Source organism: Acanthisitta chloris, unplaced genomic scaffold (genome assembly GCF_000695815.1).
Source record: "Acanthisitta chloris isolate BGI_N310 unplaced genomic scaffold, ASM69581v1 scaffold1012, whole genome shotgun sequence".
Taxonomy (NCBI): Eukaryota; Metazoa; Chordata; class Aves; order Passeriformes; family Acanthisittidae; genus Acanthisitta; species Acanthisitta chloris.
This window is the reverse complement of record NW_008662157.1, coordinates 34,144-50,700: the sequence shown is the minus strand read 5'-3', so window position 1 is coordinate 50,700 and position 16,557 is coordinate 34,144. Positions and strand designations below refer to the sequence as shown.

Genomic DNA, 16,557 nt, shown 5'->3' with positions numbered 1-16,557 from the left:
CAAAAATAACTTCATAATGATGTTAAATATTAAACACAAAGGTAAAACAGTTGTGTTTTTAAAACAGAATAACATTTTTGTGTGTATGTAAAGTTGTTGACCCAGACCTGTTTAAGACTGTTGGTCTGCCTTTACCAGCTGTATTTAGTTCTTGCTGACCTGAAGATATATCAAACCAAACTACATGTTAAGGAACATGTTTCATCTAGGCAAGATTGAAAACAAAGTTTCCATGCTGCTTAGGAAGGAAACCAAACCAAACCTGAATCCATTTTAAGCAGAACAATTAACACTTGTAAAAATGAAACCAAACACCACCAACTGTTTGGAAGTGCACAGTGGTTGAGAAACTTTCACTTGTCTTCCACATCTGCTACCACAGCCTCCACTGCATTCCAGTCCAGCTTGCTGAGGATACTTCCTGTGCTCTCCGAAACACTGTCAGTGTTGATACTGCCAAGAGGAGAGAAACCCATGGGGGACAGTGCAGAGGCCTACTGGAGGAAGAGAAGATGAGCTGAATCACTGCACATCATTCATGGACAGTAGAAATGATTCCACTCCTTTCAAACGCACCCTGATCAAGTTATGTGCCTATGTGATTATGCTGCAACAAATATATTTATTTTCCTATTTCTGCACTCCCACTAATCTGTTGCCTGGACAGATAATGTGTCTATACAGTTGTTATAAAGAACATTAAATTTCAAGGCTCGTAAGAATGACTTTGCTCTTGTAAAGACAGAATGTGTTGAACCAGCATCATTTATGTCCCTCTGTATCTATCCTACCCACATTCTGAACAGAGAACCACTTTTTAAACAAAACAGAAGTAAACAGTATGTTAAATCACAAGTATCAGTAATTCCTAGAATAAGTGAATAATCTACCTGAAAAATGGAGTCATGAGTATCTTGAAGTATTCTCTGGATATCATCAGGCACAGTCCAAGGACTTACTACATCTCGATCAGATTCTTGATCCACATCTTCTGTCTGAACTTCAGTGGCAACCTGTGGAGGCTTTTGTTTGGAGGTTCTGCTTACCCTGTACTCAGCAGCTGAGAAGAAAACAAGCCAATCATAGCACTGTAACACATCTTGCTGTTTTCTTCTGAATCTCTTGAAAATTTCCAAGAATGGAAGCCCCAGGTTTTAAGAACTAAAGCTGTGTCTAAGTCCATGTAAGAACAGCATGCCTTGCTACCTGGAGCTGATGTAGGGTTATGGTGAGAAAAGGCTGCCAGTCCCTTCCAGCCTCACGCTCTGAACTGCCTTTCCAGGGCAGAACACAAAAGTGGAATAGGACTATACATGGTGCCCACAGCATCCAGGTTCTGAATGCAGTCTCTCAAAAATGGGACATTGCTTCATTATTTGACAGAGGACTAAAACCACATAAATCCTGGATTTATGCCTCCTAGAAGACATGACATTTTAATGAAACCTAGTGATGGGATATGTGAGAAGAAAAGATATAAAAAGGTGTCAGGAAATCAGAGAAAGATCAACCTGTACATAGTTTCAAAAAATAATTCATGGAAAGGAGGATGAAAATTACTTCCCACATGTGTAGAGGGGATTGAAGAATTTAGGAAAAATGCCTATCTGCTTACTATTGCTTCTCTTGATTCCATGCATTGCCAACTCAAATAAATTGACATTTGACTATCCAAATTATGCCACTTGTGTAATGCTGGTGTAAGGCAAAGTGGAATGAACCCACACTGTTTCCTAAATTTTAGACTGATTCTCTCCTCGTTCTTTTTCTATCTGAATAGAAATACTACTGTTATTAACAAGTACTTTATCTGTTAACAAATTTGATTAGAGGAAACTGTTGTGGATTCAGATCTATGCAGACAGTCATGAAAAAAAGGATCACTAAAATCCAAAGGGATTTTCTGGTAAAGTATATTCATAAATTTTTCTATGCTAACATTATTACAAAATCATATCTTACGTAGATACTGTACAGAGGGATACAAAGACAACTCTTACTTTAAAGAGCTCAGAGAGTAAGCAGTAAAGAAAGGTACGGGAGAGGCACGATAGTTGTCCTGGTCTGCCAATCTGTGGGTTTCAGCTGAAAGACTGACTCAAAACCTCTGTCCCTCATGATTTCATAACATGTTTCAGGTATTCACTGAAATCTATCACTTTTGTCTGAGTAATCTTCAAACTGCATTCTGGGTAAAACCATTCAAGAGCTACACAGAGGGGACTGCTAAAAGTATTTCACAAGTTTCTATTTAAAAGGATTTTTATGTGGGGAAAAATTATTATTCTTCTAGTGTGTTCTAAGGTATTCTAGTGCTGTAACTGAGACCAGTGTTGCACAAATTGTACACAGAATGTATTCACAGAATGGCTCAGGTTGGAAGGCACCACAGTGGGTCATCTGGTCCAACCTCTCTACTCAAGCAGGGCCATTCTAGAGCACATGGAACAGGATTGTGTCCAGGTGGTTCTTGAATATTTCTAGTGAAGGAAATTCCACAGCCTCTCTGGGCAATCGGCTCCAGTGCTTGGTCACTCGCACAGTAAAAGAGTTCTTTCTCATATTCAGGTGCATTCCTCATATTCCCTGTATTCCTGCACATCAGTTTCTGCCTATCGTCTCTTGTCCCACCACATGGCACCACTGCGCAGAGCCTGCCTCTGTCATGTTGACATCCTCCACTCAGATACTTATACACACTGAGGAGGTCCCTGTCAGTCATCTCCACATTCTGAAGAAGAGAACACGTTCTGAAACGTGTTCTCTGTGTCTTATTTTCCCCCTGTGTTATGTAGCTGAACAGCACTGTGCCATTTCTGTATGTAACTTACATTGTCTAGAATTAACAGGACACTTTGTAGTATTTCTCAGTCTTCCTCTGGAAGTACTTTTCTGTAGGACCACACAGGTATTTCCTGGAAAGACAAAGCACTTCCTTTTTTAAATGCAGATCAAATATACTCAAAGATGTTTGAAAGTTTTCATCTACAAGCTTGCTGCCTGGATTACACAATAGCTATGGCAATTTAAGCCACTTTGGGTTTAAAGAGGGGTGATAAGGAAAGGTAACTCTCCTCATTTAACAGGTCAATGATAGCACAGTTTAAAAAACCTCAGGACAGAAAACCTCCAGGATTTTAACTCTGTTTTTCTTCACAGGTATTAAAGTTCCTCCCTCCCAAAAATCTAGCAGTAACTTGAAGATCATGTTCAGTATGTGCCTTCATGAAGAAAGTTCTGCTCTTACCCCTGGGCTGTGTTAAACCAAGAGCTGGGGTGAAACGCTGTACTTTGTGCCCAAAGCTGGGTTTGGCAGCAACTCTGCTCCTTTCTGATCGCACTTGAGGTGACGTTGTTCTGGACAATGGTTTATTTGCTGGTAACACCACTGTGTCAGATAACATTTCACTCATCAGAAAAAGGGCCTCTGATATTCTCGCACTGTGATGTTCAGACAGCAGGGCTCTACGGAGAAACAACATTACACATGACCTCATGCTATCACTCATTTAATTGCAGCTGACTTGTGAGTCTTGCAAGGCTACAGGAAGAACATTTGCCTGCAATTTCACAGAAAATTTTAAGATCATTAGCAAAAAGTTAAAACATTTCTTACCAATGGGTTTGACAGAAAGAATGAGTCAGTTTTGGAGAAGAAAAGAAACTATGGTATTTGGAAAGCAAAAAATACAGTCAAAGGAGGAAAGATGTTCAAATAATCCAAACAGAGATTATTTAGGCTTTTGGCTGAAATGTTATTCATGTCTGAAATTTCATAGATAAGATATTAAATCGACCTCTTCCTCAAGACTGAAAGATTAAGACATAAATAAGGATATCACGAGTTATATTTATAGCAACTTACCTGTCTTTTTCTTCTTTCTTCTTCTGTAAGGCTCTAATATCCTTTGAAGTAAGCCTATGATGCTGTGTAAGAAAGTATAATAATCATTAACTTATTATGTACTGTGGTCTTATTCCGATCTCTCACTCATAAAATGTACTTTTTGACTCAAAAGTTACTGTTTAAGACACACTTCAAGATGAAAACCAATATGAAAGCCTATGGTCCCACCAGGAAATGCAGGTAAGATTGTCTCTACAACCTTCCAGTCTCTGAAAATATACTGAAAGCTTACAGTCCCATTTTCCATAGTTCATATGCTTGAAATATTGACATTCCTAAGAGACGTGTCCGCTGTCAAGCTCAAAGTTTTAAATGGCCTCACCTTCAGTGTCCTAAAGATTAGTGACATTCCTAGTAAGAACTAAATTAGAAAATAGGACAAGGTTGCACTTTGACCTGTGCTTGCCAGAGTAGAATTTGCATTTTTTTAATGCTTCTAGAAAAACCCCAAACCAACCCAAGCCACCCATGAAAAGCTAAGAATCCTTCCATCTAATGATTTCACGAGAAAAGCCTATAACAAAAGCATCAGTTAGGTATTTAGGGCTGTAAATACAGGAAAGGGAGAGAAGATCCATTTTTCTTGAGTCACGTCTCTCTACACGTGTACAAAAGACCAGCCCACTTCAATTCTGACAGACTGTTTAAACCCCAGGGGAAATACCGTATTTCACATAGATGGTATCTGCTACTCTTTCTAAAATTGAATACAATGGAATTATTTAGTAATATGAAACTTGTGTGTGTTGCATGTTTGCTGCTGGAGTTAAAACCAATAGAGCTCCTGGCCAGGCCCAGGGAGTGGAGGTGAATGGTGCTGCATTCAGTTGGTGTCCATTAATTAGTGGTGTCCCCCAGGGACTAGTATTGAGCCCAGTCCTGTTTAATATCTTTACTGATGATCTGAACAAGAAAATTGAGTCTACTCTTAGTAAATTCATGGATGACACCAAGTTGGGTGGGAGTGCTGATCTGCTGGAGGGTAGGAAACCTCAGCAGAGGGATCTGGACAGATCGGATTGATGGGCCAAGGCCAGTGATATGAGGTTCAACAAGGTGAAGTGACAGGTCCTACCCTTGGGTCACAACAGCCCCATGCAGTGCTACAAGCTGGGAGAGGAATGGCTGGAAAGCTGCCCAGTGGAAAAGGACCTGGGGGTGCTGGTTGACAGCAGCTGAATATGAGCCAGTGTGCCTAGGAGGCAAAAGGTGCCCAGTGACATTGTGGCCTGTATCAGCAATACTGTGGTCAGCAGGACCAGGGCAGTGATTGTTCCCTTGTACTGGGCACTGGTGAGGCCACACATGGAGTCCTGTGTCCACTTTTGGGCCCCTCACTTGAAGAAGAAGATTGAGGTGCTGGAGTGAGTCCAGAGAAAGGCAGTGAAGCTGGGAAAGGTCTGGAGCACAAGTCTACTGAGGAGTAGCAGAGGGAGCTGGGGCTGTTTAGCCTGGACAAGAGGAGGCTCAGGGGTGACCTTATTGCTCTCTACAACTACCTGAAAGGACATTGTAGCTAGGTGGGGGTCAGTGTCTTCACCCATACAACTAGTGAGAGGATGAGAGGATATCACCTCAAGTGCCAGAGGAGGTTTAGATTAAACATTAGGAAGAATCTCTTCACAGAAAGCGTGATCAGACACTGGAATAGACTGCCCAGAGAGGTGGTGGAGTTACTGTCCCTGGAGGTGTTGAAGAAACAACTGGATGTGGCACTTAGTTCCATGGTCTAGTTGACATGGTGGTGTTAGGCCATAGGTTGGACTTGATGGCCTCAGAGGTCTTTTCCAACCTAAGTGATTCTGTAAGGACAGCGATGGCTGCCCTTGGTATCCTACCGGGCTGTAAAGGATGCTTAGCATCTGAACTCTCCCTTTGGAGGTTTTTGGGAGGTGCACGGGAAGATGAAACAAGATGTAATGCAAACACATCTTTAACAACTGCTGTAGCTATCACTCTCTGAGGAAATACGTCTCTCATCAACGAATGTTACAGCTGCATCCATTACAGTCAAGAGACTATACACTGTAATTGTCACCTGCAGCCAACTGTCATCTTGTTTAGAACAGTAGTGTGTTTTCCTTACTGGTGTCTTCTGACACAACTATGGCCAGTTCCAATAAAATAAAATTATATATCTAAAAATCCAACTTTAAAACAAGGGGGGGAAAAAATCAGTCAGCCTTTATATTATCTAACCTGAATAATCAAATCTAGTACAATATGTAACGTTTACTCTTCAAGATACCCATTATTCTTACCACATTCCTTCTTAGATTAAATGGATTACGTTCTTTCTGTCTTTGTTCATCCAGTTTCTTCAAATATTCTCTCATTCTTTCCTTTTGCTTTCTTTTCATCCATGTTTGTATCTCTTTCCTCTCCTTTTCTGTTTTTCGAGGATGTCCAGCAGCAGAATCATGAACCCTAAGGGCAATGGAAATAGGAAATGATCTAGCACATCCTGCAAACAATGGGAACTACACGATGTAATAAAAATACTGCAATCCATTTAAAATTCTGACTCAGCTGAAAGCCTAAGTAATGAACAAGAGGAGGAATTTCTTTTGCAAAATTTAACTTCATAAACTCCTGGCACACAACTCATTTTCAAGATGCTTCCTAATACTTTTTTCGAGTTGTCCAGTACATTTGGATAATAGCACCAAAGCTTACGTTGGTGTGAACTGTGGCACCAATGCAACTGACTGCCATCCTGAACAGCTGTATTTTTTGACTTGTCAGTAACTAGTATCACATACAGGAGTAGGAAATAGATGTCACTTTTATCTATCTCAGGAAAGAACACCGCTGATTTAATAACTGACAGCCAGGAAGGCGTAGAAATCTCCGGCAGGGAGGGGAGCATGACAAGCTGGACTCTGAGGTTGGAAGCTACTGAAGCTGCTGTGCCACTGACAGGAAGTTTCTATTCTGTCTATCAGAAATGCTTTAGAAGGCCCCAGTCCACTGGCTGAACTGAACCTGGAAAACCAAGGTTAAAACAATTTAACTAACACATAAGAAAAAACACCAATGGTATTACCTAGAGAGTTTTTTAGCTTGTATTTTTGTAAAGCTCAGCTCCAATGGAGCTACTGTTTTCTACTAGATCTAGAAAACTAACAGCAGCTAGCAGTAAAAAATACATATGTAGGACCATTATATTTAATGCATAGGCTCACTCCAGTTTTACAATCTTCACTCTGTTGCTTTACACTTTTCATACAGTAACACCTAAAACTTTCTGGTGATAGCTGGCCTCAGTAGACAGCTACTAGCAGCAGTTGTATGTATGTTGTTGAAGAAAGTGATTTGCAAATAGGAGAAATAACCAATGTGCACAGACAGTAGCACCATCTACATTGGTAGCTCTGTTACTTGTAACTAGAAAAAAACTTTGAATGGTTCTGCAGCTTTTGCATAAAGCAATATAGCAGGCACTACTAAAGTCAGAATAAATGCCTGAAAGTAGCTAACGAAAGGGCTTTCATTCAGTTTGAAAATGAATGTCTGAATGTCTTGATTTTTATTAAGTGATGAGTCCAACCTGACAGTTCCCTTTTTGGCAAACAGATTTTCACCAAAACCAGTCTCAAGAACACATACCTATCACGTAGATCTCTCCATATGTGAGAGCCTGAAACAGAAACAATCCTTATTAATAAAACCCTTGCATTTGTACACAAACTAATCACACGTGTTAAAAATCCTGTGGGATAAAATACAGAAATGTATCAACCTGGATAAGCTGACATTAAAAAAAATAATTATATTTTATACAGGCTTAATGGCCTGTGAGAGAACATGTCACTTACTGCCAGGTTAGCAGAGAGCCTCCAGAGAACATTAATTAACAGCTCCCTGACTGACATGTATAGTTTTGCTAGGAAGATGATATCACTGTTGCCAGTTTTCTGCCATGACCAACTAACTGGAAATTCTCTGTTCCAATTAATTATACAGCTTCTCATGGAAAATTAATGACTGACACTTACTTGAAGAAGCCAGACACTCAGAAGCCTGGAATTCAGAAGATGCAACTGAAGAGCAGTATGAATGCCTTGGAAGTAAGAACACTGCTCTCCCTCCTAAACTAAACTCAACATCTGAAAAAGTTGTAGTTGTAATTTAGTATCATCTATAGTTTTCTTAGCTTGCAAGTAACAAGTTTATTATATAGAAAAAAACTGTATTACTATTTTCAAAATTTTTCTGGCTTTTTTTACTGTTTTATTTACTATTTTCAAAATTATCTGGGTGTGTATACTAGTTCAGATTTACTTGTGATGCATACAGATACAGGAACCATGTTTTAACACCTATTATGACAGGCTGCTGCAAAAGTGACTGTAAATGCATGTTCACTTGTACAAAGTATGTAGCATTTTTAGAAGCCTGACTGTGAGCAATGCAGGCAATACACAGACAAAATAAGACACTACATTTTTAAACTCAGGCAACAGGTTGCTTGCAGAGTGATTTTTCCTCTTCCCTTTAATGTTATTGTAGTCTTCATAATGGGAAAAAATGAATTTACTCAATTTACTCTCACTTTGCAAAATGAAATAGACTTCACAAAATAATGTTTAAGGACACAGCCAGTAGTTACCAATTTATTTTGCTGATATGTACTGGATTTGAGATCTCACCTTTTTAGGCATAGGAAGATGACAGAGAAGATAAAGACAGTTTTTGGAGGAAGCTCTGATGTTCTCTGACACTGTGCTGGTTTATAGTCACCTAACTAAATCAGTACAAATCACCACAGTGATAGGTTTCAGAAAGAGACCCTAAGTTACATGTTTTCTTCCAATAAGAGTGAGTTTGAGAGCAAGAATGACTCACTGTGGACTGTTTTCAAAGCTTAGTGATACTGTTCTGTCATGTAACTTACAAACTCATTGTCAATGAAGCTATTCTAAATAATGCAGACTGACTTTAATGAGCTTGTTGGTATTACATAACATTCTGTGCATATATATATATTATTTTTTTTTCTTTATATATACTCTGTATATATTCTTTCTCATACATACATATATATATGGAAGTATTACACCAGGAAGAAAAGGTTTACTTATTTTTAAAAGGCGCAAACAGGAAAAATATACAATAAAGGTTATACCAGAAGATGACTTCACACCACTGGGAAAGTCAGAAGCCAAGGCTACAAAGGCAGGAGAATGTACTTCCACTGTAGTATAGCTGGGAACAGGGCATTCCAAGTTTAAGCCCTCCTTTTGATCACCTGTGACATCTTCAAAAATCATGTTTGTCAGATAACGTTCCGATGCTGTGGAAAAAATAATACAGTAATTAGCGCAGACCAATGAAAAATTCTCACAATGCAAAAACTATCACTCACATATATTTGCTAGTGGCATCTTTAGTTTATCTGTCAAACCTACAACAACCTGAACCTGGATCAGTTGTGCCTACCTGTGAAAGGGCACTTCAGAGCTGTGATGTGTGTACCAGTCGTGCACACGACAAGAAAAACACTGCACTAAGAGTTGCTCTGTGTGAGGCTAATGGATATGTTACATATTGCCTTACGTATGGACACAGATATAGACATGACTTGGTTCTATCACTTGGCTTTGTATTAACTCCATAAGTAGATTAGACTATGTTCTTGGCACAGTACAGTAGCTATAAGCAGGTACTATATAGCCATTTGTTATATAAACAGTAAATCATTCCATACATCTGCTATAGGCAACAGTTAAACTGATGATAAAATCAGTAGATACTACAACTCAATAGCCACCAAAGATGCAGAAAAAAACCTTTATATATATGAAAACCTCAACTGAGGACAAATTTCATATCCTTTTACATCAGTGAGCAATGTACTCATAAGTGCCATGTTTTGATTTCATGATACAATAGAAATACATAGTTTTAGAAGTCCCGTAAAAGTCAGTTAAGTTTAATAATCAATTGCAAATTTATTATCCTCCTGTTAACCGAGCACATACCATCACTAGTGACTCCAGCAGCATCAGGTAAGAAAGAAGGAGCACCAAGGTCTGAATTCTCAGCCATTTCAAAATCTTCTATTAGTTTCACTAACTGTAAATGAAACCCAAAAACTCTGTAATGATAATTTTTTCAAGGCATTTCTGAGAGTTACACCACAGATACACACGTAAAGTCTACTTTGCATAAGATTTTTTCCTTTGGAATCTTATAAATATTTTATTCTAGTTTTCTGATTCAAAACCAAACAGCAGTTCAGGAATCAAAGTAGCTCAAGTAGATTAATTTCACCTTTGGAGTTCAATCCTGTGGACCCTTACTTCGAGAAAAATACATATAAACTGTATTATTTGTGTCAACAGTTTTATTCTTACAGATCACCTTATTTTTAAGTAGATACTTTTCTTATCCAAAATCCATGGAAACCAAGATATTTCCATAATACTCACAAATCAGAAGTTTCCTGAAGTTTAAAACTAGAAAGTGAAAACTAAAACTGACTCACATAAATTGAGACATTTTAAGGAACATTACTCTCAAAAAGAACAAGCCTTATACCTGATATCTAATACATGAGAAATCATTATAAAAGCAATGACAAACTAGTATGAACTCAAAAAAAGACAAAAAAGAAAATGGGTTTATCTTCAGATATCCAGAAGTTTTAAAACCTAAACACAGTGAAATGTTGGAACAAATGCAGGATATGTGAAGATGTTTTTTCACTACAGGCTTTCAAAAATCTGACTTAGATAACAACCTTGATGAAGAATATAAGTGATTAAATAATCCACCTTAGTGTAATAACTAATACAATGCATTTAAATGTAAATGCTTTTATTTTACTTCCCTATAGCTGGTAAAAATGCAAATATTTATGATACAAATAGGAACATGTTCCAGAAATAGCCATATCATAATGTGCAGAGGCACAATTGCAGGAATCTTTGCCAAAACGTCCTCCTGCTCAGCCTAAACTCATGTGCTATTCCATTTTTCCAATTACACAGAAATGAAATATATTCTGCCCATTCACTGATAACATCACCGTTCTGTCCAGCACTTGGTCCATTGTAAGCAAACATGTCAGCCAACAGATCTGCCACTAAATGTGAAAAAACTCTGTATTATTCTCAATCTCTCTCAACTGATACTAAGCATATTTGAGAACACATTATTCTGAAATGTATGTTTTGCCTTTTGCTGAGAAAATTTACAAAATAAGCTGTTTAAAAAAAACCCTGTAAGCAGTCAGAACTCACCAGTCTGGCATTTCTGAAATCCTTCTCCATATTTTCTGTGATGTTCTGTAGGGTCTGTAACTGCATATCCATTTCCTGCTGCTTTGTGGAAGAGTATCCTCTGCCAATAACTTTGGATGGAAGCCCTGAACAAGGAAGAGTTCTGACATCTTCATGTAGTATGCTCCAAGTTATATGATCTATAGCAGAATCTGACTTATCTGTCTTTTGCACTTGGCTTGATACATTTTTCTGATGATCATCTTGAACTGAAAAAAAAAAGAATGCACCAACATAATTGAATAAACTGCAAACATCTAAATAGTGCAAGTAATTAGGCATAGCTCTGCTTTACCTATCTGTGTTTTGGGAGGCATGAATGGTCACAAAGGAGGTTAACTGGGGAAAGGCTGCAGGTTTTCTGAGAGTTACAACAAAAGTGTATGGCTTTTTGTTCAGATTTATAAATGAAATGGTTTACCTTGCTTCTGAAGCACCTCAGGTGGAATTGCATCAGTAACAGAAGCTGCTATGTGATGAAGTTTTGCAGTAGATGGAATTTCCAGCTTCACATTTTGCTGCGCAGTAGCTATCTCTTCTGCAGACTCGGGTATCATGGGCAAATCATTAAGGATGTCACTGTCTTCAATGTCAATCACACTGATATATTCATGTTCATGCTAAATAACAACAAGATCATAAAGAATTATACAGGAAGTGCTTTCAATAAATTGTTTACAGTGCATTGTTAACCATTTCATGTGTTACCACTTTGAGCTGAAAGGCTTTTCATTCTGGAGACAAAGTAACTACAATCGTCCCTATGGAATTGTACAACTGACTTATACAGATATAAACAGAATCCAAATTCATGATGTCAATACCAACAGCATACTTAAAATGCATTTTAACCATATGTACACTGGATCACTAACCAGGTCAGGTGCATCTGACAGAAAGGATGGCAAAGGTCTCTCATCCACTTCAGTGGGGAATCTCAGGTTTAAATGCATGTCTGGTGGTAATATCGCTGGGGAACTAGATGATTCTGCAAGAAAATTATAATAGTCAGTATCATATTTAAGGTAAAAGTCACAAAAGTTCAGACTATTTGGAAACAGCTCCACATTCTCTAGATGATAAGAAAAGCTTTGATTAAGCTACAGTCTGAACTGCTATTAATTTCCAAGTCCCTCCTGACTAGGTTAGAAAAAGAAAAGTCTATACTTGATCCAAAGAAATTTTATTACTCAGCTGGAAAGACCTCTAGTAAAACTATATGCATATAAGTCATGTGATGCAGTAAAGTTATCTTCAAACAGAACAACACTATTGAATAATAATAAATTAATATGATCACTTGGTACCATAGGGAAAATACTTATGCACTGAAATCTGCATACTTCAATTTATTAACATTTTTAAAATGGGGAGAGAAAACCCAAACCAAAACAGATCATCTTTAGCACAAATTCAAAGTTGCCCTCTATTTTTCCTTCTACAAACTGACCTAAAAGATCACTGATTGAGAATGAAATTCCTACCTGAGACCGTAACATTTTAACCTGCATCTAGCTTATTACACAACTCAGCAGATGCATGGAACAACTGCATAATTAGCTGAGCTACTTCAGCTTTATTTCATGTGGGGCTGTAATCTGTTTTAACATCCCACTGGTCAGTTCATTTGGTCTACATTACACAAAATCCCTGAGATTAAGCAGCACTAATATCCACAAAAAACCCTCCTCATACAGGAATAAAAAGGCATATGTACACTGCACCACGAAAAATCCCAACCAAACATTTAATAAACATTTTTACAGTTACTTTGCTTGGGTGTCAAGAAGTCAAATAAATTAGCATGTTACCTGCACCCTGCATTAAGCTACCTCATTTACAAAACTCATGTTAAAATTGTAGTATTTTTATAGACTTCCCAAACAGGAAATGAAATAAAGAGAGAGAGGCCACACCTGACACAGGAATAGACATGACTGGCTCATGTTCTTGAACTTCTGAAACCTCATTTCCATCACTGATTATGTGATCCTGATAAGGTTCGAGCACTTGATTGGAAAAAAACAAGACAAAAATGCATGTATTCAAGAAACTTAAAGATACTAACAGCATCATCTGAATGTACATTTATGATTTGTTATCTGACAATCAAAAAAAGTTGGGGGAAGAGGCAGGGAAACAATTTCAGTCACATGTGGCACAGTGGCTAAAGTGCGTTTAGAGAAAGTCAAGTTAAAAGGAGCTTTAGGGAAATAGTCACAGCAGAACTGAGTTACAGGAAGCATGGGGAGACTCTTGCATAGTTGTATCAATAATATTTTTATTTATAATTACTTTAACTAACATTTTGCAATTCACACTCCAGTATCCTCTGGTTTAATTCGCTTTGAAACAAAGTTAGAGCACAAAAAAACTGCTTTTCCCTTTACAATCTTACTGCATTTTGGAAACTGACCAAACATCACAATTAACAAGAAGCAACACCAGAAACAGCTGACTGCTGTAGGTCACACAGGCAGCACGTACCTGGGGGAGTATTTGTACTTGCATCTTGAGTTTCTGCCGGTTTTTTTCCTACAGAAGCCATATAATGTAGATCTGCTGAAGTAGTAACTGTGTCTGAAATGTGACAATACAAAATAGGTGTCTATAAATACAAGAATTAGATATCCTTGAAAACAATTATATCAACTCAAAACTATGGGATCAAACACTTTTTTCTTTGCATTTCTGACAGATAATTTTAACTTTTCTCCAAGCATACCTCATGAATGATTTCAAGAAGAGCTTGTGCGACCTACTTATTTCTTTATTGGTATTTCTACAGAGGTTTGCAAGTCAACATTTTCTAAGTCCAAATTTCTGAGAATAGATTGCATTCTACCCTGCAACAGACTAAATATTGTCCTGCATTTACACACTAGAAAGAAGCAAATCTTTCCACAGGTATGGTCTTCATTTTGCAAGCTACAGACATTGTAAACACTGAGTTTCTTTTTAAAAGAGCTTTAAATTTTGTGTAATTAGAATATGCAGGCAAATAAATTTGGAATCATATATTTTAAAAATAAAGAAACTGATTTAGGATTTCAAAGATTGTTTACAGCATCATCCTGATAAATCACATGAACAGAAATCACCATGAACCACAGTTACTGAAATTCACTCAACATACCATTATGATTTCATTAACTTCATTGTTTACAAACATGAATAAAAGACTACCACTCATTTTTACGTAAAATTGAAGTATTTCTGTAATTTTCAGGAGAGCTAGTCTGAGTCTTCAGATAGTTGATATAAGATCATAAATTTGCCTCCATCTCTCCACACTAATCCCCTAAAAACTGACTATCCTTAAACTCCAAATATCTCTTGCACATCCTGGAAGGTCTGGGAAAGATCTCATAAGCCATTAAACTGTACTGCCCACAGACTGCATGATCTGAGTTTCTAACATCCTGATGAGTTTTCCTTCGGTATCTAACAATTTATGTTCCTTGATATTTATCTTTAAGCACTCAAAGCATTAAAAAGACTTGTACTTGCCCACTGAGATGAAAAAATCATCTTGAAGGTAAGATGTTGATTTTGTTTGGTGACCCTAATATGAGGAAAGAAAGAATCATCTTTAAAAATAGTTCCAATGCAGATTAAAAGCTTCTTGATCCTGTAACTATCCAATATACTTTGTGTGAGTAATGATTTGGTGGAAAAAAACCCAGATCATTGTCATTTACTTTTCTTACCCCTTTTTTTAATTCTTCTGATTTGTTCCAACTCAGTGGAACTACTGACTATGTGATATTCTCATATGTTCCTTGGGGTGATCTGCAGTAACATAAATTTCTTACTCCTGAGTATGTGCTCTCTCTGCTGTACCATAATTAACATCTCCTAGGTCTGGTGAGGTTCTCCAGCTGCTGTGCTGGACAGTGAAGTCTCAAAGAAGGTAGGGTATGGACCAGAAATAGAGCCTGCTGCTCTGGGTAGTGAACTAGCTTTTAATTTGGTAGTGTTCTAGCTTGAAACCTGGCACTTGCAAGGAAAACCCACAAAAGGTATCAAAAAGGCCTCAGCAACTGGAAAGTAAAAGTGCATAAATCAAAATGAAGCTTGATGAAGACTTGCTTCTCTCAGTTTCTGGGCAGAGACAGAACTGATATCTCATGCTCTCTATCCTTACTCTTGTACTGTCATCCATCTAGCCTCCCATGAAAAGGGAGGTCATTTGTCCTAGCATTACTACTAGGCTAAATATAATTCATTTTTTTTAACATTTTGGTATGCGTTTACTGTAAATATACATACAGATTAATATCCTATCAAAACAGACAAGCTCATGTTTCAGAAGAAACAAAAGCAACCTTGGAATACTTTGCAAAAATAAATGCCCTGTTCATGAAATTTGCAAGTATATGAACTGAAAATATGTACACTGTTTGTAGACTAGAATCTGGAAGAGATTTACATTATCGTTTTGGTTTACAGTTCCTGCTTCATTCTTTTCTGTTAATACTTGAATGGAAAAAGGCAAAGAGGAAAACAACATTCTGTACCCCAGTCCCTGATTCATCAACCATTGCTGTGTCATTGATACTGATAATCGAGTCCTCTGGGCGGAAGGACACACTTGGTTTCTTCTCCTTCTCCTTCTCTTTCATTTGCTTCTTATTACGCCTCTTTTTTCTGTTGAGATATCAATTATGGATAAAGAATAAGAAGTGCACTGCAATAATAAAAATAGCTCTCACTTTTCTCTAAGACTATTACTATTAAGAAGTATGCATTTAAATAAAGATAGAAAAGATAAACAGAACTGTCGCATACAGATCAGTCCAGGACACTATTTTTGCCTACCTGAAATCTACATAAAGTTGTAGGAACTCATAAAAATACTATCACGCTAAGATCTGTTAATTGTTTAATAAACTATTTATATTAAATATGACAGACCACATAACATCCTACATCTGTATTTTGTGTATAATCAGTAATTGCTACACAAAATGCCTGTAAGGAATCTGTAAGAAACAAACTTCAGGTACTGTAGAAACTTTCTAATTAACTATTTTACTCAAAAAGTGGCAATTCTTCTTTAATATGTGATAAGCAGGTTGTAAGAAAACAACTGCAGCTTCAAGCATTTCTGCAGATAATATCAAAACACGTATTCTAGACTTCATCTGAGTTACGCGTGTAGCAAATTTTTTCCACCGTAAGAGTGAAAGAGTCATCTTGATTGAGCCTGTGCTCCCAAATGCCAGAGTGAAGTGCATCATAACTGGAAGTGTTCTATTCTAGAACATTCTATCAACATTCTGTGAGAACAGGACAATGATAGGTAATCAGCTTAAGCAAACTGCTTTAACTGCTTGTGCAATCAATCGGCATACTCAGCAA

At 37.5% G+C, this 16,557-nt stretch overlaps 1 protein-coding gene across 1 annotated transcript in view; it reads right to left on the bottom strand.

The window, feature by feature from the left end:
• Positions 1 to 353: 353 nt before the first annotated feature.
• The window catches only part of LOC103798245 (chromosome unknown open reading frame, human C5orf42), a gene marked incomplete at its 5' end in the record, with an annotated part of 48,490 nt that continues 32,286 nt past the window's right edge, over positions 354 to 16,557 (bottom strand). Inside the window, 14 exon segments of the mRNA XM_009070496.1 lie at positions 354 to 494; positions 891 to 1,060; positions 3,248 to 3,465; positions 3,866 to 3,927; positions 6,172 to 6,334; positions 7,517 to 7,547; positions 9,036 to 9,203; positions 9,892 to 9,985; positions 11,155 to 11,402; positions 11,615 to 11,813; positions 12,069 to 12,181; positions 13,110 to 13,202; positions 13,681 to 13,801; positions 15,714 to 15,843. Coding sequence (XP_009068744.1) covers positions 354 to 494; positions 891 to 1,060; positions 3,248 to 3,465; positions 3,866 to 3,927; positions 6,172 to 6,334; positions 7,517 to 7,547; positions 9,036 to 9,203; positions 9,892 to 9,985; positions 11,155 to 11,402; positions 11,615 to 11,813; positions 12,069 to 12,181; positions 13,110 to 13,202; positions 13,681 to 13,801; positions 15,714 to 15,843 — 1,951 coding nt within the window.